Source organism: Oratosquilla oratoria, chromosome 12 (assembly GCF_046742065.1).
Source record: "Oratosquilla oratoria isolate Oo_2021 chromosome 12, ASM4674206v1, whole genome shotgun sequence".
NCBI lineage: Eukaryota > Metazoa > Arthropoda > Malacostraca > Stomatopoda > Squillidae > Oratosquilla > Oratosquilla oratoria.
The window spans coordinates 47,440,556-47,467,788 of NC_134788.1; the positions used below are offsets into that span (position 1 = coordinate 47,440,556).

A 27,233-nucleotide genomic window follows, 5' to 3' on the forward strand; every position below is an offset into this window, starting at 1 on the left:
TTCTCACTGGTTGGTGACCAATGGGGGAGCCAGTTTAGTCGCCAGCAATGCGACCATGCGGCAGGTAGTAATAGGTTACATGGTACCCGTACAAGACCAGCTGGGAAGCTGGCAGGACTGGCATTCATCAATCCATCTTGGAAAACTGTGGACTGGAAAAAAAATCGATGTGGTATCAGTTATGTATATCACGACCATGTAATTGATAAAGTTGTAACAAGCGAAACGAGTGACCTAGAACCCGAGGGAGACCCCACCTGTCACTCCATGTGGTCCGCGCCTTTAAACTCGGGGAATTGGTTCGGCGACATGCTCTAGACGACCCCGATCCAGATTTTGTCCCCCTTTCCCCATGGCAATCTCTCTGCGCCAACTTTCAACTCTTTCACTTCTGTGGAAGGAAGGCAGACTACGACCCGGCAAGGCTGTGACCCACGATCCTTGAGGCCATAAGGCCTATCACATACCCCACCCCCGCCCAGCGAGTTTGTCGTACTACACGGGCGGCTCTATGGACCCCCTCCCGGAAAGGTGTGGCGCTGCTTTTACAACAGCTGATGGGAGTGACTGCGCTATGGAGAATGAGTGACAGAAACTTTGCTCTTCATACGGAGCTTGCTACCATCTCCGAGGCCCTGGACCACGCTCTTTCTGCTGGGCAGGGAGCAGTCGTGATCCACACAGACTCAAGGGGCGTTATTGACGTCATCAGGTCCGCATAAACAACGGATGACGTCTACTTAGCGACATCAGTCCAATACTTGCTACACCTTCGGACCAGCATGGAAGGTCGCAACATATCACTGGATCCCCAGTCACACCGGGATTCCAGGGAACAATATTGCGGATGATACTGTCAAAGCAGTGGCGAGGTTCAGGAAAATCACTCTGCTCCTGGCACCCACGATCACACAGATCAAGGGCGTCACCATCAAGAAGGCCAGACTAATGACCAGGACAAACCACAGCAGTCACTTTCATACTTCAGAATCAGTGCTGTGGTACAACCTCGTTACCAGGTACGAGGCAGACCACCTGCCTCATTGTAGAAGGGTGAAATCTACCGCCCACAGGGTCCGCCTAAGATATCACTGTGGGTGGCAAGTGCTACGCGCGGGAAGAGACAATCACGAGCACTGCAAAGTCTGTGGGGCCGAGGTACAACAGCCCCTCCACCACTGCCTGCTAGAGAGTAGAGCCACGGGGCACCCATCACCCAGGACTCAGCCCGCCACTCACAGCGGCAAGGGTGGTACGGCACTTCACCATCTCCCCTTCCGAGACAACCCTCAGCTTGTTGTGGACACACCCTCCCCCATGCGCCGCCTGTGGCTAAGGGGTACCCCCTCCCATCCCTTGAGATCAGAGTGCCCATGATAATAACAATGGTATCGCGTTAACAGTGGCATCGCATGGACAAATATTGTATATGAACTGTTCCGAGCCATCTGCAAGATTGAGGACCGAGAGGGTACTAGCCCCGCAAAGTAAGGAAGAAAAAGAAAAAAAAAGTCACTCTAATAAAGGTTCCGGCCTCACATGGTGTTTGCTTTGACAGACATGTCGGCAACTGGCAATTTCATGCAGAGTGAAATGAAAAAGCGTGTCATAATTGGCTGGAAATGTTTGTTGAATATAAGATAATGAGAAGCTATGTTTGAAATGCAAAGTTTACAATGACTGGTCAACAAAGAATTTATCCTAAGAGAGGGGGGGGGTTACCTCTTTTCCAGGTATTTTCGCATTCTAAATCCAAAACATTAATAAAAAAAAGTTTTATCACCCAAAGTGTTTTGAGTTCCAACACATTTCTTTAATTTTTTTCTATTGTGATCATCATTGTGTTTAAAAAATCCCAAATTGAGGATGGTTTGGAGACACAATGATGATCACAATAAAAAAGATTAAAGTGTATTGGAAAAAAATTGAATTTTTTTGAATTTAGAATGCGGAAATACATGGAAAAGAGGAGCCCTTTTGAGACAAATTCTTTGTTGATCAGTGTAGTTTTTATTTATTATTATTATTATTATTACTTTTTTGTGTGTGTGTGTTCCAGTACACCTCTTTAATGTTTTCTATTGTGATCATTGTGTTTCCAAGAAATTTTCTCACTTGAGGATGGTCTGCTATTCTGCAATGATGCCCAGTCTTTATGGAAGACCTTGATCGTGAGTATAACACAATTGAGTGGCACTTGTTTATTGACTCTTCCAAATTAAGCTTGAAGGCAGTCCTACTAATGGAAAGAAGTTTCCCTCTGTTCCTCGGACTAATGCAGCTAATAGGAAGGAAACATAAGAGTATGAAGCTTTGCAAAAATAAATAAATAAGAATAATAGTGATAATAATAATAATAATAATAATTAATAATAATAATAATAATAATGATAGTAATAATGATAGTAATATTAATAATAGTAATAATGATAATAATAATGATAACAATAATAATAATAATAATAATAATAATAATAATAATAAGGATAATAATAATAATAATAATAATAACAACAACAACAACAAATATAAAATATAGTATGAAGAATTAAAATGGAATATCTGTTGACCAAAGGTATTGGTACTTTTACTTGGAGTGCAGATGGTTACACTAAGTTTTGTTGCTTTCTTTGTGAGTGGAACAGCCAGAAAGTGCGGCCAAAGTTATAACTGATTCCATAAAAGAAACATGTCATTAGTACTCCACTTGTTGATTCTGAGAAAAAATAATCTGCCTTTGTATATCAAGCTGAGGTTAATGAAAAAGTTTTATCAAAGGTATAGATAAAACTGGCAGGGGATTCAAATATTTGAGAAATATATTCCCCACAGTAAGTGACGCCAAAATCAAAGAAAGTATTTTCATAGGGCTACAGATTAGGTAACTGATGTAAGATCAAAAGTTCGATGAAGTGTTTACTGATGTCGAAAAGGCTGCATAGCTATCATTTAAAAAAAAAAAAGCATAAACTTCATACAAAAACCCGGGATATAATATGAGCCTATAAATCCACTTCTTGGACTTTCACTTGGTGCAGTCAATTGACAAGCACGGCGAAAGATTTCACCAGGACATTTTGAATATGGAAAATCGGTGCTATGGAAAGTGGAACCCTTCTTTGCTAGCTGATTACTGTTGAACATTTAGAAGAAACGTTCCAGAAGCCAAATACAGCCGTAAAGCTAATATCGCTACATTTAAAAGGTTAGTACATTAGTATGATCAATCTGATATATTAATGGGACCTTTCGCAGTGAGCGATTTGATACCAGACACCGCCAGATTTTGTAATTCTTGCAGGAAAATAAATACTTTTTCGGGCAAGTTTTATAAGCTTACAGAGGTGTATCGTTGTACATTATTGTGTCTGAAATTTAAGTCAATTAATTTCATGATTACAAACGGCATATAGCATTGTTTGAGCCTCTATTTATAATTACAGAAGATATTCGTAAAACAGTCTATAATTGTATCAAGCCAAGCAATTTGTTATTTTCTACCGACTTCAATGGACGTATACTGATATATACTTTCATTTGAAGGCACCAAGCAATAGGCAAATCCATGTAATGTATAGAAAATATAATTTTGCATCGAAGACACAATTTTTCCGGTATGATTACGGTTTGTCGTTCTCCTACTTTTTCTTGAATCTGACGTGCAGTCTGCCACGGCACACGTAAAATTAGTCATATTTGTTTAAAAATAGCTCCCAGCAGATCTAAGAGGCTATTGTTTACACAAACGTCGCTCACTTCGTACGTCTGCCACCACTGTTGTTATTTTTTATCTCACTGATTATCTTCATATACAGGACGTGACAGTGATATCCATTATTTTTCAACACCCAGATAAAATGCACAAACCGAAATCAACATCCTCTTATTTTTACTGCCCATACTTACTTCAGTAAAAATAATTACCTATTTTTAGTTTTATCTTCTAATTAAATCAACAAAGCCTTATCACACCAGTAAGTAAAAGTTATTACATTAAGAGTCATGCTTTTAATTTTGAATACACTTATGCAGCAATTTATGACTTTTTTTTTTTAATATCGGTTTCCAAATTAGCTAAGTCACCCCTTTGCCAAGTGAAATCCGAGACAATTGAAAATTCTAGCGCTAATAGGAATCTACGAGCCTGACTGCCAAGGTCCCATTAAAGACATACATATGTTACAAGATTAAACTATATCACAAAAAAAAACATGCCTAATAGACAAATTCTGAAAACGTGTTTAAATTTCACACAATAAATACCATTAAATTCACTTTATTTTTGGGGATAAAAAAATAATTTTGCTGGCCAGTGTAATTCAAGTATATGAGACTTGGAAATTGATAAAGACGATGGAGACAAATATAAGTAGCGCACAGAGAAGAATGGGATCAGTGTTGGGAATATCGTTGAAAAATTAAAAAAAAAAGTGCAAGTTGGGTGAGAGAGCAGACTGGCGTGAAAATATTGTGGAGGTGGTAAAAGTGAGGAAGTGGAATTGTATTGGGAAGTTGGCGCTAAAGAATGGGCGACGAAGTGTGGTGACGCGGCGCTGGTCAAAACCAGACTGACCGTCACACAACTCGAGCTAGGCCTATATACTCGCCGAAGTTAGCAAGACGTCTCAACTAGCGCCGGCCAGCAGCCAATCATAAACTCGGGAAAGATCTCCGTGGACCTCTCTGAGCCGACAGCCTCCTTTAAAAGGACAGCGCCTTGCCGAGACAGTCAGTTCTCCAGCAAGTCGCCTCGGGCGCGACATCTCCAGGCTTCAAGTGGCCTTTTGCTCCCAGCCCACGAAACTCATAGGCTGTCACCCCAGATCTTCTAGCCCTATATACATTTAATTCATGTATACATTATATCTTGTGCCTTAGTTTAATTTCCCTGGCTTGTTCGGCCGTACATCCACAGCCAGGAAGATGGCAGGCTCACAGGTTAAACTTCCCAATTTTTCCCATGACTTGGAGAGCTGGCTAGTTCACGCCGACTTGGTGACTCCGGAGTGACGTGCCGGACCACCAAGCCTTCGAAGCGTATATTGCCGCACTACCGACGGGCGTCATTGCTCTCGTCCGTGACGTCGTCAGTTCACCACCGAGGGAAAACAAGTGTGCCGCCCTCAAGACTGCCTTGAGGAAACACTACGCCACGCCCAATAACGAGCTGCACAAGGAAATCCAGCACAGCGAATTCGGAGACGACCGACCATCACAACTCTTTTGGAGAATTGCCACTCTTAACGCACGGCAAAGGTGAAGTTGCCCAAGGAACTTCTCCAGTCATTACACCTCGCCAAGATGCCGGACGCCCTCCAGTTAAATCTGGAAGCCCTAGCTGCCGACAAGGATGACGACACCTACTGCTCCATCGCCGACAGGATGTACTAGCGCCATAGGTCCTTACAAGCTTCGACACACACCACGCTCTCTGCAAGGAACATCGTGTGCAGTAAGAACCTAGGTGTTAGTGATCGCGGGATTCACGGTTACAACCCCCCCCCCCCCAACCAGCTGTTCCTCAGACATTAGTGCAGTGAGCAAAACCACTCTTTCGTCGTACACTGCCAAGGATCAAAGTGTGCAGCAGCTACGAAAGGAAATCACCGACATGAAGAAATTGCTGAGTCAGTTTTTGGGGGAGAAGGAACGCCATCAAACACCACGAAGCTCTGTTCTGGGACAGGATGGTGGCCACTGCTGGTACCATACCCGTTTCGGCAACAAAGCGCTCAAGTGTACACAACCTTGCAGCTGGTCGGGGAAACTCCAGACGCCGGGTTCGGTAAGCACTACCACCCCCGCTAACCACGCCCACACCCTCCTCTTAGTGCGTGATAACCATACTGGACTATTCTTCTTGGTGGATACGGGCTCAGCTGTCAGCATCATGCCTCCGACAGAAGACCCGAGCCAAGGTACAGGCTTTCTGTCGTCCGACCTGCTTGCAGCCAACGGTACACCCATCGCCACCCACGGCAGCCACTACAGCATCCTGGACTTCCAGAATGGCAAGTTCCCTTGGACCTTTGTTATCACAGATGTCCGTCAACCCATTCTTGGCTACGACTTCCTGCAATTTTACAAAACGGCAGTCAGCGCCAAGGATAACTACTTGTACCATGCAACAAGACGCATACCAGGAACTACCACCAACGCCACTTCTCCTAGAGTATCTTCCCTTCACCCAACTGACGAATACACACGCATCCTGCAAGATCTTCCCTAGCTGACGTCTCCATACAAGGCCACCACTACCCGCCCCCACAACAATGTGCATCACATCCAAGCAACTGGCCCGCCGGTCTGCGCCTCTCCCCAGAGAAGTTGGCCGTCGTCAAATAAGAATTTCAATAACTTTTTGACCAAGACATCATCCGCCCATCGGAGAGTGCTTGGGCATCGCCGCTCCACATGGTCCCCAAAACATCTCCACCACCCAACCAGTGGCGGGCCTACGGTGACTATCGCCAACTTAACCGCATCACCAAGGCTGACTGCTACCTCATCTCGCGCTCCCAAGACTTCCATTTCAAGCTCTACGGGAAGCAAGTTTTCTCCAATATTTACCTTGTTAGAGCATTCCGCCAGATTCCTGTGGCACCAGAGGACATCCAGAAGACAGCCATCGTCACTCTGTTCAGCCTTTTCGTGTGGAAAATTATGTTTAGCCTGCGTAATGCTGCCCAAATATTCCAGCGGTTTATGGACCACGTCCTCAGAGGCTTCGACTTCGTCACCACCTACATCGACGATATATTGGTGGCCTCTGACAACCACGACCAACACCGCCAACACCTCCGGCTTCTCTTCCGCCGAATGCAAGATTGTGGCCTCCGGATCCACCCGTCTAAGTGCCTCCTAGGAGTGTCATCGCTCGACTTCCTTGGACATCACATCTCAACAGCAGGCCTGTACCCTCTCCCTCAAAAGATGGACACCATCATAGACTTCCCACAGCCAACATCCGTCAAAATGCTGCGCCAATTCCTAAGGATCGTCAATTATTATCATAGATTCATCCAAACCAGCTTACCTTCCCCTTTCTTCCCCTACCAACCCTCCCCATCCCCTCCAATTCCTCTTACAACATGGCCCTGACCTCATCCCCACCACTGGGCAACGTCAATCTATGCAACCTCTGCACCCCATATCGAGTGTTCCCCCCGAACCTCAAGACCCTACCCCTCCCCCTGGACCACTCGTCTCTTCAGGCTAACCCTTCCCACCTGATCACCCAAACCCACACCGCCAGGCTCAGTCAAGATCCTCGCCAGACATCGACCACGCCTACGAGTACGCCGCACCCGTCTCCTCCTTAACCCAGGCCCCTGCATCCCACCACAAGTGTTCCCCCAGCCCCCCCCCCCCGCCCCCGAACACACTCTCCCCTTCACTGCAACCATTCTCACCTAACCGTATATCTCCACAGCTCCATGCTCAGCCAGGCCCCCCTCGTCAACACAGCGACTACGCCTACAGCACGCTGCCGCCGTATTCTCCATCATTCAGGCCGTCCTCTCCGGAGATGCCATCTGACGGCGCAATCACCCGTTCCGGTCGGGTGTTTAAAAGGCCGGCCCGATTCTGCTACATCACTCGCGTCTCGCCCTACCCTCCGCGTCGCTCGCTCCCTAAGAAAAGGGGGGGGGAGTATTGTGGTGACGCGGCGCTGGTCAAAACCAGACTGGCCGTCACACAACTCGAGCTAGGCCTATATACTCGCCGAAGTTAGCAAGACGTCTCGACTAGCCCCAGCCAGCAGCCAATCAGAAACTCGGGAAAGCTCTCCGGGGACCTCTCTGAGTCGACAGCCTCCTTTAAAAGGACAGCGCCTTGCCGAGACAGTTCTCCAGTAAATCGCCTCGGGCACAATATTTCCAGGCTTCAAGTGGTCCTTCGCTCCTAGCCCACGACACCCATAGGCTCTCACCCCGGACCTTCTAGCCCTGTAGTATACATTTAATTCATGTATACATTACATCTTGTGTGCCTTAGTTCCATTTCTTTGGCTTGTCCGGCCGTACATCCAAACAGAAGCATATTACAAGATGAACACGGAGATAGGAGACATGGAAAATGGAGACCAGGAAGGAGAGAAGAGATAGAGAAGTTTGCAGGAATTACTTGGCAGAGGTTGGCGCAGTTGTCTGAATTATGGAATGGTCCGTGAGAAGCCATCGTGTTCACAAATGGACTCGTAACGGCAGGTTGATTGACATATTGAGAGATATGACAGCCTATACAAAGTATTACCTAATACAAACATAGCTGGTGATCAGTGTAGTGAAGTGTAGTGTACACATTTTATTAAGTTATGCCTGAACAATAATGATATATGGTTTCCTTTTTTTTTTTTTGTAAACTATAAGAGTAGTACATTTTCCTCTACATTTCCAGTTGTGCCTGTACGGTGACGGAGTGATGATTCATCTAGCAGACGTGCGGGTCAGTTGTGTGACCGCAGCATCAGCGCCCGACTCAGAGCGTGCAACGTGCAACTTCTCCCCACACCCCCTCTCTGGGTGAGTGAGTCCACGAGCTCCCGCCAGGCCTGACCTCTCCTTCCCTGTCTATAAGTCCTGTGCTGCTGCCGGGCCAGACCCAAAGCCCTCTGTCTATAAGTCCTGTACCGCCAGACCAGACCTATCTTCTTCAAGACATCATCTATAGCGCCGACCGTGGATCTCCCGGAGTCCCCAACGAGGATCTGCGCGACGACACCCCAGTTGGAGACGCCGTGGCGACTGATGACCATTAGCCGCACGCTCACTCGCCTAGTACTACTGCCACAGATCGCCCGCCGCACCCACTGGCCAGAAGACTCGCCAAAGGACCCCCGGCTCACTGCCAGTAAACTCGCCGTTTGCAATAGTGACCCCGTGGGACCCCACACCCACAAGCTCACTTGGGACTGGTTGAGGTACCTTCGCCCGTCTTATCTTGCTCACCGGTAGCACGGGCGAGCAAGAATTCTAACGGGATGGCCTTACCCCTAGCCAGTCGCACATAGAAACTTATGTAGATGGCACTCCCATTAAAATGAGTATTTGTCGTGTGTTTAGCTGTCTTCCCCTCCACCCCATGCCTAATATAGTGCCATTTTTACAAATTTCTTGCATTGTAAACAGTGCGAATCACACAATAGAGATGTTGCATATCTTTTGACATAAATAATACATGTAGAACTGCAGCACACTCTGTTCAATAACATTGTTACTACAATTCAAAACGGCATAATAGAGAGTTTTCGTGATAAATGCTATTTGTACTATATACTGAAAAAGGCATGCCTGTGAATCCAGCTCTAGCTGTTCGTTACATTTCATGTGGTGGCGATCAAATTATCATGATCAATTTTGGCTTTGTAGTCATACAATAAATGTTGATTACTCCAAATTTTATCTAGCTTATTTTCAAATGGTCCCACAGTGTTGGCTTCAACCACAGATATCTTCCGTGCCTGAACTTGCTGAAAGTTATTCGTAATACTGCGGGCATTGCAATACGTGTGTATAAAAAATCCAGATGATCAATTGTTTCTCTCATCAACATAGCAAACGATGGACACGAATAAAATGGCACTTCGTTTGATATCCCCCCACCGAATTAGGCTGGTTCCTCACGGTACCTCTCACTCAATGCAGCATCGAAAAAGACAATTTCAGTTATGATGTATCTTCTCTCTTGGAGAAGCATAGGCGTTCTCTCTCTGGACGCCAGTAGGAAAAATCAGCAGTCAATCAAGTATTGTTCGTGCAACAAAGAAATTCGGAAAGGTGACAGCTTAATACACTATACTGTATATTTGCTTCCTAATAGATTGTAGACCAGGAGTAAACACAAGGAAAACATTTTTTGAAGGAAAATTTTCTTGCTGTAGTAGCGAGACTGAAAGTTTTGGAACATATATGAAATCAGGAAGTGTAATGAAAATTGTAAGTGCACGAATCACAAATATTGAACAGGAGGCGTTAAATTTAGGTATTCATAAACCAACTACTAGAATATATGGTTTCACATAAGCTATATTAATATCTGTGTTTTATTTTGTCTTGTTTATACGAGTACCAGTTATATAGAACAAAACCTGACTAAAGCATTTGAATGAAAAAAAAATAAGGTTATTGTTATGGAAATCGCTTGTTCAGTGTTACATATTCTCATAGAATGCATACAACCAACTACAGTAGTTATTGATCACATCCTTAAGCCCCCTATATTCATGGGTTAGAAAGGTCATTTGCATATGGAAAGGGGGGGGGTATAAGGGTAGGAATGCTCAAAATACAATGAAAACCTAGTTTTTCAATATTCATAGCCCCCCAAATATTAGGAAATATATAACAAGTTCCAAAAAGAAATAGTGTTGCATGATTAGGCTACAGGAAACCTGTCTGCCCTACTTAGGTATGATGACCTTAATTCACAATAACCTAACCTAAATTATCTTTTTAAACTATTTTTTATATAATGGTCAGGGTACTGTCAGGAATTCATCCAGGAAGGGGGTGGGGGGGGAATGAATGAATTCCTTGCCATAAATTTTATTGCAAAATATTTTAAGTGCTGATAGCTTCACCATGTGGTGACTGTATTGTAGTACATTATTATAATGATACAACTGAATGTAATGGTTTAGGGGTAGGATAAAATTAAGTGGTATGTTGATCATATCAGATTAGGTTAGATTATGATAGCTTTAGTCGAATATTGGATATTTCCAGAATGTTCCATCATATTATTCAAGTTGTGCACACCAACACAATATATCAATACAAAATTTATATCAAATTGGAAAATTAAAATACATCAGTGTAATATATGTTTTTCTTGGCAGAAAAAACAAAGCAAATACACTACTGAACAGAGCTGCAACAAGAGATTCCAAATGCTATGTTTGTGTTGTCTGTGCAGTCCTGTCAATGTCAGTTTGACAAGAGTAAGTGCTGAGACCTGGAATACACCCTCAAGACCTTTGCCAGTATCTCGCATGCAGGTCATAGATCTAAGGCATTGAGTAGTAAGATAGGGGGAATATATCATTCATTCCATTAGCCCACGTCTCTTTTGTAAGGGACTCGCAGCACCTAGGTAGCCAACAACATCTTCCAGAATGGCCCATGAGTCACTCAAGCAAGAACTAATGTGTTGTTTTGCTAAGGCATTCTGCATGCTCTGTATGAAGGTTGCATCTGGAGCAGTTTCTATGGCTACACCTATTGTGTGCTGATATTTTAATGCTGGGTGGTGATCTGAATGCCATCATGCAATTGGTTCTTGTATCTTTTGGGAGGGATTTGTCTGTGGGGCTAATATTTGGAAATGTTTCTTGGAGTACCTGTTTTATGGTTTGAATAAATATGTTTTTGTATGGATATGTTATGTGGTGGAGATGAATTTTTTTAGATTATTGAGTGATGTTGCATTTTATATATATGTGTATATGTGTATATATTATATATACATATGTATATATATATATATATATAGATATAGATATATATATATATATATGAATGTATATATATATATATGTGTGTGTGTGTGTGTGTGTCTGTGTATATATATGTATTTATACATATATATACATATGTATGTATATATATATATTATATCTATATATATATATATATATATATATATTACACACACACATATATATATATATACATATATATATACATATATATATTTACATATATACATACATATATATATACATATATATATATGTATATATATACACATATATATATGATATATATATATACATATATATAATATGCGTATATACGTATGCTTATATATATACATATATATATATATATATATATATATATATATATATACATATATGTATACATATATATAAATATACATATATATATATATATATACATATATATATATATATATATATATATATATATAGATATACATATCTATATATGTATATATGTATATAAATATATATACATATATAATATATATATTTTTTTTTTTAAGAGAAAAGACAAATGTATGGTAAGAGTGGTATAGGTAAATTCCAGGAAGGAGCAGAAGTATTTTATTCTCTAACGTTTCGACAGGGTCTTCTTCAGAGAGATAATAGTACAGGTAAATTGGAATACATTGTCTATATACTAAGCAGGTCATCTCACAGGTCGCCTTGGGATAGAGTCTGCCGTTTGTGCCCCCTCGATGATTAATCTTGCTGTTGTGTGTGCCAAATTTACAAATCCTTCTCTATGATTGGTTGATTTAAAAGTATTAATATATGCAGCTTCAATAGTTTTTCTTGTTGTCTTTTTCATACCGGTGTGTAGGATTTTGGTGTTGTTCCAATTAGGCATATGTCCGTGTTGTGTAGCGTGTACTACTAACGAATTAGATGTCCTGTGGTGTCGCATGTCAAGATTATACGGGGGTGATATAGTGATATGCTGGCTAGGATGTGTTCCAGCTCCAGCTATTTTGACCTCTTCCAGCTCTGTGTGTCGACTAGTCCATGTGTTTTTTCTCTCCTCCTTCACTCCTTGTGCTTCAGAGTTTTGAAATTTCAGAGTTTCGAGCTTGAAAATTCGCAAGTCAAAAATACTTTTCCAATGCACTTGGCTCTCTCCAAGTATAACTAATTGATCAATTAACCAACCGTTTATCAATTATATAAACATAATTCCATTGCAATATCTGCCACAAAAAAAAAAAAAATGAGTCACAAGTGAACCTGTAACATTCACCCTCACAGATATTGCTCCACACAATGTCTAACCAATTACCTCAATAATAAATGCATACAGACACTATAGTATATGTAATTTAATTTGAATTTAATTACACAATATATAACATTACATACATACATACATATACCAAGGCTTTTTCCCCCTTCCAAGGGAGGTAGCCAAAAAGGGAAAGGCATAAAAACACTCCCACCCATTTCATCCCTAAATACACTCCACACCCCTCCCACCCTTCCTCTCATCTGAGCACCTCCTGGATGACGGGTCATCCCTGCACCCTGCCCACCGCCCTGGGTCAGAAGCAGTGTCGCAAGACACAGTACATCCACAGCAAGGCCGCTTCATTTAATCGGCGACCCCCCCTCTCCGTCCCCCTTTGCATATAAGGCGAGGACGGGGAGAAATCCCTTCGGGCTGCGTCAAATTTACTCACACATACTACCCCACCCCCCACCCCCCCGCCCATTCCTCCTCATGCAGTCACAACATCATCCATATACAACCATTCTCCACTCACCTCTGTCTTCCGTCCTCTCCCTTCCTTCCTCAACAGACATTCCCCTCTTCCCCAAAGCCCCCTTCACCCCATCCATCCACCTCATCCTAGGACGTCCCCTCATGTTCACTCCCTCCACATCTGCCTTCCATACCTCTTTTACTAGTCTTTCTTCACTCATTCTTTCCATGTGTCCAAACCATCCTAATATTCTTTCATCAACCCTATCTCCCAAATCCTTTTTCACCCCTGTTCTCCTCCTCACCTCCTCATTTCTCACTCTATCCAGCCTAGTAACCCCCACCATACTTCTCAGACACCTCATCTCAAACACATTCAAACTCCTTCTCTCTTCTTCTCTTATGTTCCACGTTTCTGCCCCATACAGTGCTGTTGGCACAATCACTCCTTCATACAGTCTCCTCTTCGCATCCATTCCCAAATGTCTATTCCTCATTACACTCTTTAAACCACCAAGGCATTTACTCGCTTCTCTCAATCTACATTCTACCTCCACCTTCACTCCACCTTTTCCTGCTACACTTGCACCCAAGTATCTAAAACTATCCACTTCCTCCAGTCGCTCTCCCTTAATGTTCACTTCCAGTCTACTGCCACTTTCACCCCTTGTACATCTCATCACCTTACTTTTACCCACATTTATCTTTAGCTTTCTTCTATCACATACTCTCCCAAACTCTGCCACCAGTTTCCTCAATCCCTCCTCTGACCCTGCCACAAGCGCAGTGTCGTCCGCAAACAACAGCTGGCTCACCTCCCACTTTTCTCCATTTTCTTTAACCATCTCCAATCCCTGACTCACTACCCTAGCATTCACCTCTCGCACCACCCCATCCATGTATAAGTTGAACAGCCAGGGCGACATAACGCATCCTTGACGAAGTCCCACCTTTACTTCAAACCACTCACTCTCTCCATTTCTAATCCTAACACATGCTCTACTACTCTCATAAAAACTCTTGACAGCTCCCAAAAGCTTTCCTCCTATCCCATATATCTGCATAACCTCCCACAGTGCCTTTCTGTCTACCCTATCATAAGCCTTTTCCAGATCCATAAAAGCCCAAAAAACATCCTTCCCCTTTCCTATAGCTTTCTCACATATCTGTCTTACCACAAAGATCTGATCTACACAACCTCTACCCGTCCTAAATCCACACTGTTCCTCACCATCACACAGCAATAAATACAGTCAACACACTTTGCATGTCTTTCTCGAGCAGTCATGACATCAGGTCAGTTCCAATATTTACACTTCCCTTGATGTATTGGATGACCATGTTGAACTGCTGGGGGTACAGTGCCTTTTGTGGCTCCACTGGAGACTCATGCTTACCCACCACACTCTCAGCATGACCTCTCATGCCTCCTGGCTTGTTGCCTGAGAGTCCTGCGATGGCACTGTGCCTCAGCATCAGTGGCACAATTAGTGGCTGCACCTTCTACTCCATCAGTTTAATGACACCATTGTATATCCAGATACCGATGTTGGAGAGGACCTGTCTGTACTTGGAGAGGTCAGTGTTCTTGAGGCTTTGTTTGTTCTGCTTGAGGGTGTTCTCAGCCTGGAAGGCCTTATTCTCTGAGTACTGCTTCAGGTTGTGGAGGACCCTGAGGGTCTTGGAGAGCCATAGCACCATTGAATCGAGGTCCTCGTGTTTCTTCTTGATGATCCACTTGGTCACGTTGACTGTGTTGTTCAATAGGGATTGCACCTTCTTGCCGTCATTGATGTGGTCTGTGTGACAGATGAACATGAAGAGGATATACACTGGCAGCCAGGGCAGGAGGGTCATGACCACATGTGGCTTCAGCTTGTAGATGAGGATCCACTATGCTGAAAATATTCTATGCCATTGAACATGACGGGGCCGAAGTTGACACATAGAGAAACCAAATCGATGAAGTCTTTCTTGGCTATTGGCAGCTCATTTTCACTCAGATTTTTAACAACTTTTTTAACTGCCTTTAATGCTTCTTTTGTGGATACATTTGTAAATAAATCTTGAATATCAAAGCTGGCTATTTTTTTGTCAGGTCCATACCTCTAAGTCTACTTAATAAATCAGGGGAGTTTTTAAGATGTGCATCACTGATGGTACCTAATGTTTTCGTAAGGGGTTTCGCTAATATTTTGGCAAGTCCATGTGGAGCTGATCCTATTCCCAATGTTATGGTTTGTGTGTTTTGGGTAGGCCTCCCATGTGTGGGGGGGTCGCAGTGTTTCTTTTAACAAGCTTATTAATTTCTTACCTTTTGTAGTTTTGTTTAAGATGCACCTCACTGCCTTATTAAATTCCATCACCTTTTCTTTTGCAAATCTATTATCTTGTTTTTTGTAAGTATCCTCATCTTTGAGTAGATCTAACATTTTCCTGTTATAATTGGTTTTATCCATAACGACAATTCCCTCACCTTTGAGCGCTTGTGTGATCACTAGGTCTGCTGCTGCTAGGCAACACGCTACCACACCTTGAATAAAATCTTTCTCTTTGTCTTTGTCAGTCCATCTGTAATTATGGCACACTTGTTCCACATAGTTGTACTTTTTAATACCTGTATCAAATTTCAAACCAAGAGAAAGAGTGTCACACCATCAATATCTGCAACAGAGAGATGAAACTTTCAGGTCATGAGTGCATAAGTTCAGTCATCATAACAATGCAATTTACAATCCTCTTGGATCCCTTCGGGCAGAATATAAAAATAGGAGGCATTACTTTTGGAACAACCCTCATACAATGTGTTCCAGAATGTTCTCAATCTCTAGAATATTCTTGAACCTACTTTAGAATATTGTGAAAAATTCTAGAAAATAATTGTAGATTCTAGAAAATTGTTGAGTATTCTACATATTTCTACTATTTTAGAAATTTCTAGAATATTCTGGAAATTATTACATTCAATAGAATGTTCTTAAGATTTTCTAGAAACTTCTGAAAAAAGTATAACATTCTGGAACATTTGAGATTTCTGAAGTGTGAGCAAATTCTTTTAAATATGAGATATTTCTTGCTAGATTTGGTCAGTTCAAGAATGATCTTGTTAAAATTAAAGATCTTTAGAACAGTTTCTATTCTTTCTTTAATTGTTTTAACTTATTTGCAATATTTCAAAAGCAATGAGATTAGCAATTGAGATTTTGCAAAGGTCTTTACTTGACATGAAAACCAATAGTAACCCATACTATAATGAAATAAGGCAAAATTGTAAATTCATTGTTCTAACCATCAAAGCAAAGCTTTAGGATCAAAATAACTTTTTTCTATTTTGTTTGGATGGAAATAACTAAGATTATGGTTTGGGGCCAAAGACAAGACAAAAGTGAAATTTTGTTTGTGTTGTTGATGGACTATAATCAGTCTATAAACAGTTTAAACCACACTTGATTACACCTCCTCAGCTTGGTTCCTAACAATCAGCAGAACAAAGACATTTTAAAAACAGTATGAAATAAACTTTTGAAAATAATAGCAAGATGCACTACAACCATCCCAATAGAACATCACAATTCAGAAATCACACCCGTAGGATGATGACCCCAGAATTTTTCATATATTCAATTTACATACTTCAGTAACAAAGATGCTTTCCTTTCCCAGTGAAGAAGAGAAATATTAAGAAATTGATTATTTCTTCACAGTGTGAGGAGGCCTCAGCTTGGAACTTGACCATATGTAGCAGTTAGAAGAAAATGAGTGTAATATTATGGTGTACACGTGACAAGATGTCAAACATGCTGAGTTACACTCATGAACAGATATCTTGGAACAAATTTGAAGTCATTTGTTGTGATGGTGTGAATATACCAAAGCATTTTATAGCTACTGGGTGATTTTCAGCTGTTCTCTAACATTTCATTGCAGTAATATGGCTGTTAGTTTGTTCCCTAATTTACAGGTTAAGTGTATGTTAGAAGTGTCTTATGTAGGTATAAGATGATCTCTGCATGAAATTATTTGACTATATGCTTACACTTGTTGTGACATGTTCTCATCAAATTAATGGGAATATTTTTTTTTTTTTCCAGAACAAAGGTAACCAATATTTCCTTTGAAGGACTATCTGTAGAAGCTGTGCATATATTGAATAGTGAAGAGAATCTAGTTTGGTGTAATACCTTGTTCCAGACAATGAATAATGTAGAAGTTAATCTTTCCAGTGTGAGTAATGTGGTGCAACTTTCTCGCAAGTCACCTTATCGCATGATGACCGACAATGAAGAGAAGCCCTTCCAGTGTGACCAGTGCAATGCAGCTTTCTCACAAAAACGTTCTCTGAGAATGCACATGGTCACCCACAGTGGAGAGAAGCCTTTCCAGTGCGACCATTGCAATGCAACTTTCTCACGAAAACAATATCTGAGAGTGCACATGGTTACCCACAGTGGGGAGAAACCTTTCCAGTGTGACCATTGCAATGCAACTTTCTCACGAAACTATTATCTAAAAATACATATGGTTTGCCACACTGGAGAGAAGCCTTTCCAGTGTGACCTGTGTGATGCAGCTTTCTCACGAAAGAGTTATCTCAAAATCCATGTAAGGACCCACACAGGAGAGAGACCTTACCATTGTAATATGTGCAATACAAGTTTCTCACGAAAAAGTCTTCTCAGGCGTCACATGATGACCCACACAGGAGAGAAGCCTTACCAGTGTGACCAGTGCAGTGCAGCTTTCTCACAAAAGGGTACTCTAAAGAGACACGTGATGACCCATTCTGAAGAAAAGCCTTACCATTGTGATGTGTGTGGTGCAGCTTTCTCAGGAAAGGGTGCTCTCAAATATCATGTGAAGACCCACACCGGAGATTTGCCTTTCCAGTGTGAGCAGTGCAATGGAGCTTTTGCACAAAAGAGTGCTCTCAAACGTCACATGGTTACCCATACTGGAGAGAAGCCTTTCCAATGTGAACTCTGTGATGCAGCTTTCTCGCAAAAGAGTCATCTCAAAATGCACATGGTTAGCCACACTGGGGAGAAGCCTTTCCAGTGTGACCTGTGTGATGCGGCTTTTGCACGAAAGGATCAGCTCAAAACCCATTTAAGGACCCACACAGGAGAGAAACCTTACCATTGTGGTCTTTGTGACACTGCTTTCTCACACGTGGGTACTCTCAAAGATCACGTCATGACCCACACTGGGGAGAAGCCTTTTCATTGTCAAATGTGTGATGCAGCTTTTATACAAAAAGGTCAGCTCAAAAAACATTTAATAACTCACACAGGAGAGGAATCTGAATAATGTAATGTATCTGATACATCTTAACAAAAGAATGATCTCCAACATCACATGGTTAGCCTACCTACATTTAAAAGAATCCAATCAAGGGTGATCTGTGTACTACTGTTTACTCAATTGGCCCTTTATGATCTGTACAATACAAATTTTCTAGATAAGGTTATTCTCAACTATCAGGTATTGACCCACAGTGGAGAGAATTTTTGTCACTGACCCTTGTGATGAAGGTTTCTCAAGAAAGATTGATATCAAATGGCATATGATGACCCACACAGGAGAGAGTCATTGCATTGTGACATGTGTGGTAACACTGTATAGAAAATTAAACTATGTGTCCACATTTAGAAGTCATACAATTAATGTGTTGTAAAAATTAAACTATGTGTCCACATTTAGAAGTCATACAATTAATGTGTTGTAACTCAAAAAAGTATTGTGGTTCCTTGTCTGTTTCTATAAGCACATGAAAAGGTGAGGCAAAGTGCTTACACCAGGAGGTGTTTTGCTGCAACAGAGGTCACCATTGCCCTGTGTGCTCAGTCTACAGAGATAAAGAGCAGCAGATATGTAGTTATTGGTTCAAACTCTTCTGAGTCACCATTTGAGGCAAAGATAAATTTGACATATTCAAAAAGTTTTCTTTTGAGCTGTTTTTATACCTTCTACTGTTTTTTTGTTTTTTGTTTTTTCAGCACAAAGGTTGTACTGGGAATGTATCATATTTTATGTAATAGGTACTCGGATAAAATTGTTGATAGACAATTGAAGTAGTTGCATTTGATGATTTATAGGGATGCACCAGGAAATATAACATTAATTCATTTGCCTTATGTATATCTTAAAAGATTCTATTTTACTTTAGAATGACACATCATTCTGAAATCTAATTTACAAAGTTTATCTGAAGTTGATGATTTTGATCATTATCTTATTGCCAGTTCTGGGACAATCATGGAAATAAGATGGGATGTGCTTCATTTGAATTCCAAAACCCTTCTGTCCCAGTCCATTTTGATTCATACAGAGTTTATTTCATTCACTGTAGTGTAGGATAGGTAAGAACAAGGTAATAAAGTTTATTAGCTTTGACCCTGATTATGATGGAAAGAAACAGTTGTAGGTAACAAGGCAAAATGAATGTGCATGTCACATGTAGGCTATAGGTGGTAACAGCTGTGGATGCTGCAGGCTTTGGGTGGAGATGTTAATTTATGCTGTATGATATAGGTTGAGATGACTAGATGGAGTGGGATAAAATGGCTATGGCTTGCATAATGATATATTTACCTAGTTGTATTATATGGGAAGGGAAGCTATACTTGTAGTGACCTGTCTGTATCTTGCAACATCTAGTTCTTAAATTCTTGTATGTTGTTTGCACATACTGTTTTGTCCAATTTGTTCCAGACATCCACCACTCTGTGTTTCAGATCCCTTCTGTAGCTATCATTTTTGAGTTTCTTTTCATGTCCCCTTGTTTTTCTTTTATACCACCTTAATAAGTCTTCTTTGTCAAGGACATCCATGCCTTTCATGATTTTGTAAATGGCCAATAGATAGCCTCTTTCTCTTCTTTGTTCCAGGGTTGGTAGTTCCAGTTTAGATAATCTTTGTTCATATGTCAATTTTGAAAGTGTTGGGGCCATCTTTGTCATTGCTCTTTGAATTCTTTCTATTTTCCTTATATTCTTTTTTATACTGGGTGTCCATAGTGTTGCAGTGTACTCTAATTTTGGTCTTATCAGTGTGACTAGTATTTTTTTTTTTTTTTACCATTACCTCATCCAAGAAATTAAAAGCCACCTTTATTGATTTTAGTAAATTGTAGGTTTCTCTGACTATTTTGTATATATGCTTGTCTGGGGACATGTCTCTGGTGATAATTACTCCTAGGTCCTTTTTGGAACCAACTTTCTTTACTTTGGACCAATTTTATATTGTCTTGGTATTCTTTATTTGTATGCTTTTTCTCCAAATTCCATTATACTACATTTCTTAATGTTGAAGTTCACTTCTCACTTTTGACTCCATTCCCAGATTTTGTCCAGGTCTCTTTGTAGCGATTCAGTCTTTTTCTGTACTTTCTTTAGTAGTTTTGTGTCGTCTGCAAAGAAGTTCATGTATCATAATTCAATATCTTCTATATATTTCATATTCCCTTGATGTAGTTTCACTATTTCGTTTTTATTATTCAATTTACCATTTACATATCTGTAGAATAATTTAGGTTGATCTTTGCATTTGTCTGTTATGTTTTTTTTCATGGTTTCTTTTTTCTTCCCTGTGTATTTTTACATTTTAGTTTCCTTAGTTTGATATATATTTGCCACTTACCCATTTTATTTTTTTTTCTATCTTTTCCAAGATTTCTCTCTATTATATTTTGCCTCACTACATTTTTTGTTGTACCAGCACTTAATGTACACCTTTTCCTGTTTTTATTTTGGTATGTATTTATCCACTTTTTTTTTATAGATTTCAATTAATATCATCCATTTCTCTTCCACTTGTGTTTCTTCATTAAAAAAGTTTTCCCAACTCGCTTTTTGAAAGAATTTTCTGAGTTTCTCAAAATCTGTTTTGTTATACATCAATCTTCCTTTTCTGTGTTTCTCATTTCTTCTGAGATATATTTCCTCTTTTAGTTTGAGCTTAAGTAGTATGTGGTCACTCTTCCCAATTGGTGTCTTGTACTCCATTTTATCCACAATTTCAGGCTCTGACATAAATATTAAGTCTAGTCTTGATAGTTCTTCATTATTTCTATATCTGGTGTTCTCTTTTACCCATTGAGTCATTGTGTATTCAATGGTCATGTCCAGTAGTATATTTCCCCAAAGGTCCTCTCCACCTTTAATTGTCATCTCCCAAAAAAATTCTTTAGTGATAAAGTCACCCATAATTACTAAGTTTCCTCCTTTCATTATTTCATTTAATGTATGCCTTGTGTCTTCCAACATTTTGGAATGGTCACTCTTGAAGAATGTGTTTTTGCAGGCACATATATCACCACAAGTTTTCTACCTTTCATGTCACTATTTTCAACTTTTATCATAATTAGTTCCACATTATTTCCTTCTGTAATCTTTGTCACATTTAAGCCTTTCATAGTCAAAAACATGACTCCTCCACCCTGTTCTTCCTTTCTATTTATAATCCAGTGATTATATAAACCTTGTCCAACAATATTTGGTGGTAATGGATCTTTTGATTTAGTCTCCACAATTCCCATTATATCTGGTTTTTCTTCCTCCAGATAATCATTTAATTCATTTAATCCTGAAATCATGCCATCTATGTTGGTATATGTTACTTTTATTTTATTTTGTCCTCCTTGTTTCTGTTTCCTTTATTGTACCATTTTCTGAGCCTCCAGTCCACTAAAAAATAAATGTTCTTATTGGTCTCCATTATTTATTTATTTATTTATTTTTTTTTTTTCAGCTTCATTTTTAATGTCTTCTCTTTTTCCTCATCACTCATTTCCTTTTAGATCCACATATTTTTGTAATTTTCACTGTTTGCCAACTTTGCTGTTTTTGTTATTACTTCTTCCACCATCATTTGAGACCTTGGTTTAATTTTTAGAGGTCTATATCTTTCTTTAGAGTATAGTCCTATTCTATGCACTTTCCCTATTTTTTTTTCCATCTCTTGCCCCTCCTCTTGTATCTCTTTCAGAAGTTTTGCTATTTCTCTCTTTTTCTCTTAAGTATCTGGCTACATTGTGTTTTTCTTTAATATCATATACTACTATACACTTTTGTTATCTACTGTATCCCTGACCCAATTTCCTTTTAATTACTTTAATAACTGTTTCATTTTCATTTTCTTCCACTTGTGCAATTTCTTTAAAAGCTATGTTTTGGTTTTCCTGATCTACTTTCCATTGATTTTTTATTTCTTGAAGATCTGTCTCCATTATGGTATCTTTAACTTTCTCGGTCACGGCTTGTATTTGTTCTTTTACTTCTCTTTTCAAAGCCTCATCTTTGATAGTATCTCATTTTTCATCCTTTCCTTTTCATTTTTAACTATGTTTAATTTTTTTTTAGATCATTAAGCTCTCTGTTGGTCTTAGCATTCTGTCTTTTTAACTCGTTCATTTCTCTATACAGTACATTGCCCTGCATTCTGCTTTAGATATATAATTTCATTCATTAGTTCTATAATCTCTTGATTTCATGGAATATTTTTATACCCTATCTCCCTTTTTAAATCTATACCTTTACCTAGTCTTCTACCTTCTTTTGCAAACCTGGAAAAACCAATATTCTCATCATCATACCTTTGGTTATGTAGTGGTGTTTCAATATTACACCTTTTTTTTATGATACCTAACAGTGATTCAACCCTGCTCACATCTAGTCTTCTTTTAGTTGGTTCACCATATATTTGTCTGCCTTCACCATCCTCCATTTTAAATTCTTTTCCACTCAGTGAATTTACTCTGATAAATAATTCCGGGCACTCGTTAAGCGAACCTCTCCCCCATTCCCATACAATACCAGACTAGGAATTTCCACCAATTTAGCAAAAAAGCACTGTACTCCAGAGCTCATTCTAGACATCCGTTCCAGACAGTGGTTCATGTTTGTGTTATTGAGATGAAACTGCTATCTATGACATAGTAATCAAAATTGTAATGCTGACCTCTGTCTCCTTTCTAGATGGTGGCATGCATAGAAGCAAAGTTACATAAGCAAATGTAGATCATATGTGTTCATTTATGAATGAGGTCAAATCATAGTTTTAATTAGATTAAGATCAAAGGTGTCAGTACATTTTCCATGTGGTAGAGTATTTGTAGATCAGTTGGAAATATAGTTAGGTTATTTGTACTCATGGTTTTAGCTTATGCAAAACAGATGCCATGGTTTTTACCTTATGTAACAAATATTTGGTTTGTGTATTTCCATGTATTGATTTAATAGTGGATGTATACAAAATATTTTTGTGTTTGAAAAGTAACCATTTTGTAAATAAAAGGTGACTAATTTTACTGGAATTAGTTTTTAGTACTTCCCAAAGTCAATTAAAGCTAAATAAATTACACAAAAACCCTTTTGCTTTTTATCTATTGCAATTTGAAATGACTAACAGAGAGAGTAATTAGTGGGGAACAGAGTGCCTTAAGGAAAGGTAGGGTTTGTGCAGGTCAGATTTTTGTGGTATGACAAATATGTGAGAAAGCTTTAGCAAAAGGTAAGGATGTTTTTTGGGCCGTTATGGATTTCAAAAAGGCTTATGACAAGGTATACAGGAAGGCACTGTGGGAGGTTTTGAAGATGTATGGAGTAGGAGGAAAACTGTTAGCAGTCAAGATTTTTCATGAGAGTAGTAGAGCCTGTGTTAGATTTAAAAATGGAGAGAGTGAGTGGTTTGAGGTAAAGATGGGATTTTGCCAGGAATGTGTCATGTTGTGGCTGTTCAATATGTAAATGGATGGGGTGGTGCAGGAGGTAAATGCTAGGGTAATGGGCCAGAGATTGGAGATGGTTAAAGAAAATTGAGAAAAATGGGAGATAAGCCAGTTGTTTTGGATCAGAGGAGGGATTAAAGAAGTTAGTGACAGAGTTTGGGAAGGTGTATGAGAGGAGAAAGTTGAAAATAATTGTGGGTAAAATTAAGACAATGAGGTGTACAAAGGGAGAGAATGGCAGCAATTTGGAAGTGAGTATGAAAGAAGAGAGGATGAAGTGGGTGGCTTTAGATACTTGGGGGTGCATGTGGTGGTAAAGGGAAGAGTTGAGGTAGATTGTAGATTGAGAGAAGCAAGAAAATGTCTTGGGGTATTAAAGAGTGTAATTGAAACTAGTCATTTGGGAGTGTATGCTAAGAGGAGATTGTATAAAGGGGTGATTGTGCTGACAACACTGTATGGGGCAGAAACATGGAACATAAGAAAGGGAGAGTTTAAATGTGTTTGAGATGAAATGTCTGAGAAGTATGGTAGGGGTTACTAGGCTGGATAGAGTGAGAAACAAGGAGTGGGGGTGGAAAAGGAGTTTGGAGGGATTGATGAAAGAGTATTGAGATGGTCTGGAAAGAATGGGTGAAGAAAGATATGTAGAAGAAGTGTGGAAGGCAGAGGTGGATAGAATGAATAGGAGGGGGCAACCAAGGATGAAATTAATAGGGTAAAAAGGGCATTGAAAAAACAGAAGATAGGGATGAGTGGAGAATGGTTGTGTATGGATGATGCTGTGAGTGCATGGAAGGGAGTAGGTTTGGGAAGGGGGGTTAAGGCATGATTATGTGTGAATGATATTGCGACACAGCCCAGAGGGATTTCTCCCCGTATTCTCTTTCTATATATGAGGGGAAGGAAAGGGGGGTTGCCAATCAAGTGGAATGACCTTGCTGTGGATGTACTGTGTCTTCCTGCATTGCTCCTGACCCAGGGTACTGGGCAAGATGCAGGGATGTCCCATCATTTAGGAGCCAAGAAAAGAGGGAGGGTAGTGAATGGTGGTGGAGTGGGTGGGAGCGTAATTATGCATTTTGACTTTGGCTACCTCTCTTATAAGGGGGAGAAGGGCCTTAGTTAATCTATGTATGTATTCGCAAACATCTGCTTAAGCCATTTTCCTAAAACCTACCTGTGACATCTGCAATTCCACAGTGACATAATAATTTTTGTTTTTTCTTCATGCATTGCCATTGCATCTACCTAGTTGTATCTATCTAGTTTTATCTTACAGGAAGGGGAGCGACACTCATGGTGTTCTGTCTTTGTATCTCGCAGTGTCTAGTTTGCTCTTAAATTCATGTATGGTTTTTGCACACACTATTGTTTCATCCAGTTTATTCCAAGCGTCCACTGATCTGTGTGGAAAACTGTTCTTCTTCTGGTCTCTTCTATAACTATCTTTTTTTAGTTTCTTTCCATGTCCTCTTGTGTTTCCCTTGTCCCAATTTAACAAGTCCTCTCTATTGAGTATTTCCATGCCCTTCATGATTCTATAGATGGTCAGTAGGTTGCCTTTCTTCTTTGCTTCTAAGTCGGTAACTCCAATTTAGCCAATCTCTCTTCATATGACAAGTTTGAAAGTGCTGGAGCCATTTTTGTGGTTGCTCTGGATTCTTTCAATTTTCTTTATATTTTTTGTGGTACTGGGTGACCATAATGTTGCCACATATTCCAGTCTAGGCCTTATTAGTGTGATTGATGTTTTTTAAATAATTTCTTCATCCACTTTTATTGAGCTTAGCAAATTATAGGATTCTCCAACAATTTTGTTTATTTATCATAGGACAAGTCATTTGAGATAATTTAATTACTTCCAGATTTTTGTCAGATCCCACTTTCTTTACCTCCTTAGTTCCAATTTTGTATTCTGATATTTTATTTTTACTTTTTCTGAACTCCATTGTATGTATTTCCCTAGTTGTATTTTGTGGAAGAAGAGCTATGCTCATAGAGACCCACAGTTGCATCTTTCCGCATCCAGTTCTTTGTTAAAGTCATGTATAGCTTTAGCACTCACTGTTTTCTCTTTCAATTTATTCCATGTATCTATCACTCTGTGTGGAAAGCTATTCTTTTTCAGATCTCTTCTCTAACTATCCTTCATAAGTTTCTTCTTGTGTCCCCTTGTATTTCTTCTGTCCCATTTAAGTAGATCATCCCTGTCAAGGATTTCCATCCCTTTCATAATTCTATTGATGGTTATCAAGTCATCTCTTTCTCTTCTTTGCTTTAATATTAATAGGTTTAGTTTGATCAATCTTTGTTTGTATGTCATCATGCTAAGTGTTGGTGCCATCTTTGTTAGTGCTCTTTGAATTTTTTCTAGTTTCTTTATGTTTTTTCTTTTTTTGTACTGGGTGTCCATAGCGATACTGCATACTCTAATTGTAGTCTTATCAGTGTAACTAGTGTTTTCTTCACCATTTCCTCTTCCTTGTGTTTGATGAATGGTGATTGTGCTAATATCAAATTTAGGAAATATGAAAATGAAGAAATGATTATTGAGGATAATGCATAATTGGGATGAACAGAATAGAAAAGAGTAGGAGAATAGTAATACTGTATATTAATAACATATAGAACTCAGGAAGGCAGGAAAAGAAACTTATGATAACTGCCCAGCAACAATCCTATTCACATACAGAACATACATGGGGAGCTAAATGATGGAGCTAGAGTCTCTTAGAAAAAAAACTTAATTACCTGTTTTTTAAACATGTGCAAAGCAAGTTAATTTGGAAATCTGGATTAAACTTATCAGAGAAGCTTAGGAAAATAAAACCAAGAGAAATGATAAGTGAATAACAGAAATTACATAGAATAAGTATAACAATAGGAAAAATAAAAGCAAACCAAAGTAGATTACATAGGAAGCCAGGGTGTTGGAACAAGGTCAATGCATCAACAAAATCAGGGCTTTTGGCATTACTGATAATCATGTAATTCAAGTTACATAAAACAAACTTCTTGTACAGACAGACATGAATAGTTTAACATTCTAATTTTTTAAACTGCATAAATGATTTTTCTGAATTCAGAGAAATGGTACTTATTAAACAATATATAGAAGCATTTTTTTTAATAGACCTATACTGGAACTTAATTTCAGTTTTATGATGTGCTCTTTATAATCACATTTTAGTATCTGGCTAAATAGAGGTGTGCAGTACAGAAATACATGCAAAAAACTCTTGTCATTTGCTGGAACAAATTGGATTACTTGTAGTTAAGCATTCGTTTTTTAAACATTGTAA

At 39.6% G+C, this 27,233-nt stretch overlaps 1 protein-coding gene across 1 annotated transcript; it reads left to right on the top strand.

Moving 5' to 3' along the window:
- Positions 1 to 9,674: 9,674 nt before the first annotated feature.
- Positions 9,675 to 21,892, top strand: LOC143031672 (uncharacterized). Its single transcript, XM_076195794.1, has 2 exons — positions 9,675 to 9,779; positions 17,294 to 21,892. Exon 2 carries the CDS (start codon positions 17,397 to 17,399, stop codon positions 18,507 to 18,509), a length of 1,113 nt encoding a protein of 370 aa, XP_076051909.1. The 5' UTR covers positions 9,675 to 9,779; positions 17,294 to 17,396; the 3' UTR covers positions 18,510 to 21,892.
- Positions 21,893 to 27,233: the final 5,341 nt, after the last annotated feature.

What these genes read in the sequence shown, in the direction of transcription:
- LOC143031672 (XM_076195794.1), top strand. Translation starts at nt 17,397, where the DNA reads ATGAATAATGTAGAAGTTAATCTTTCCAGTGTGAGTAATGTGGTGCAA.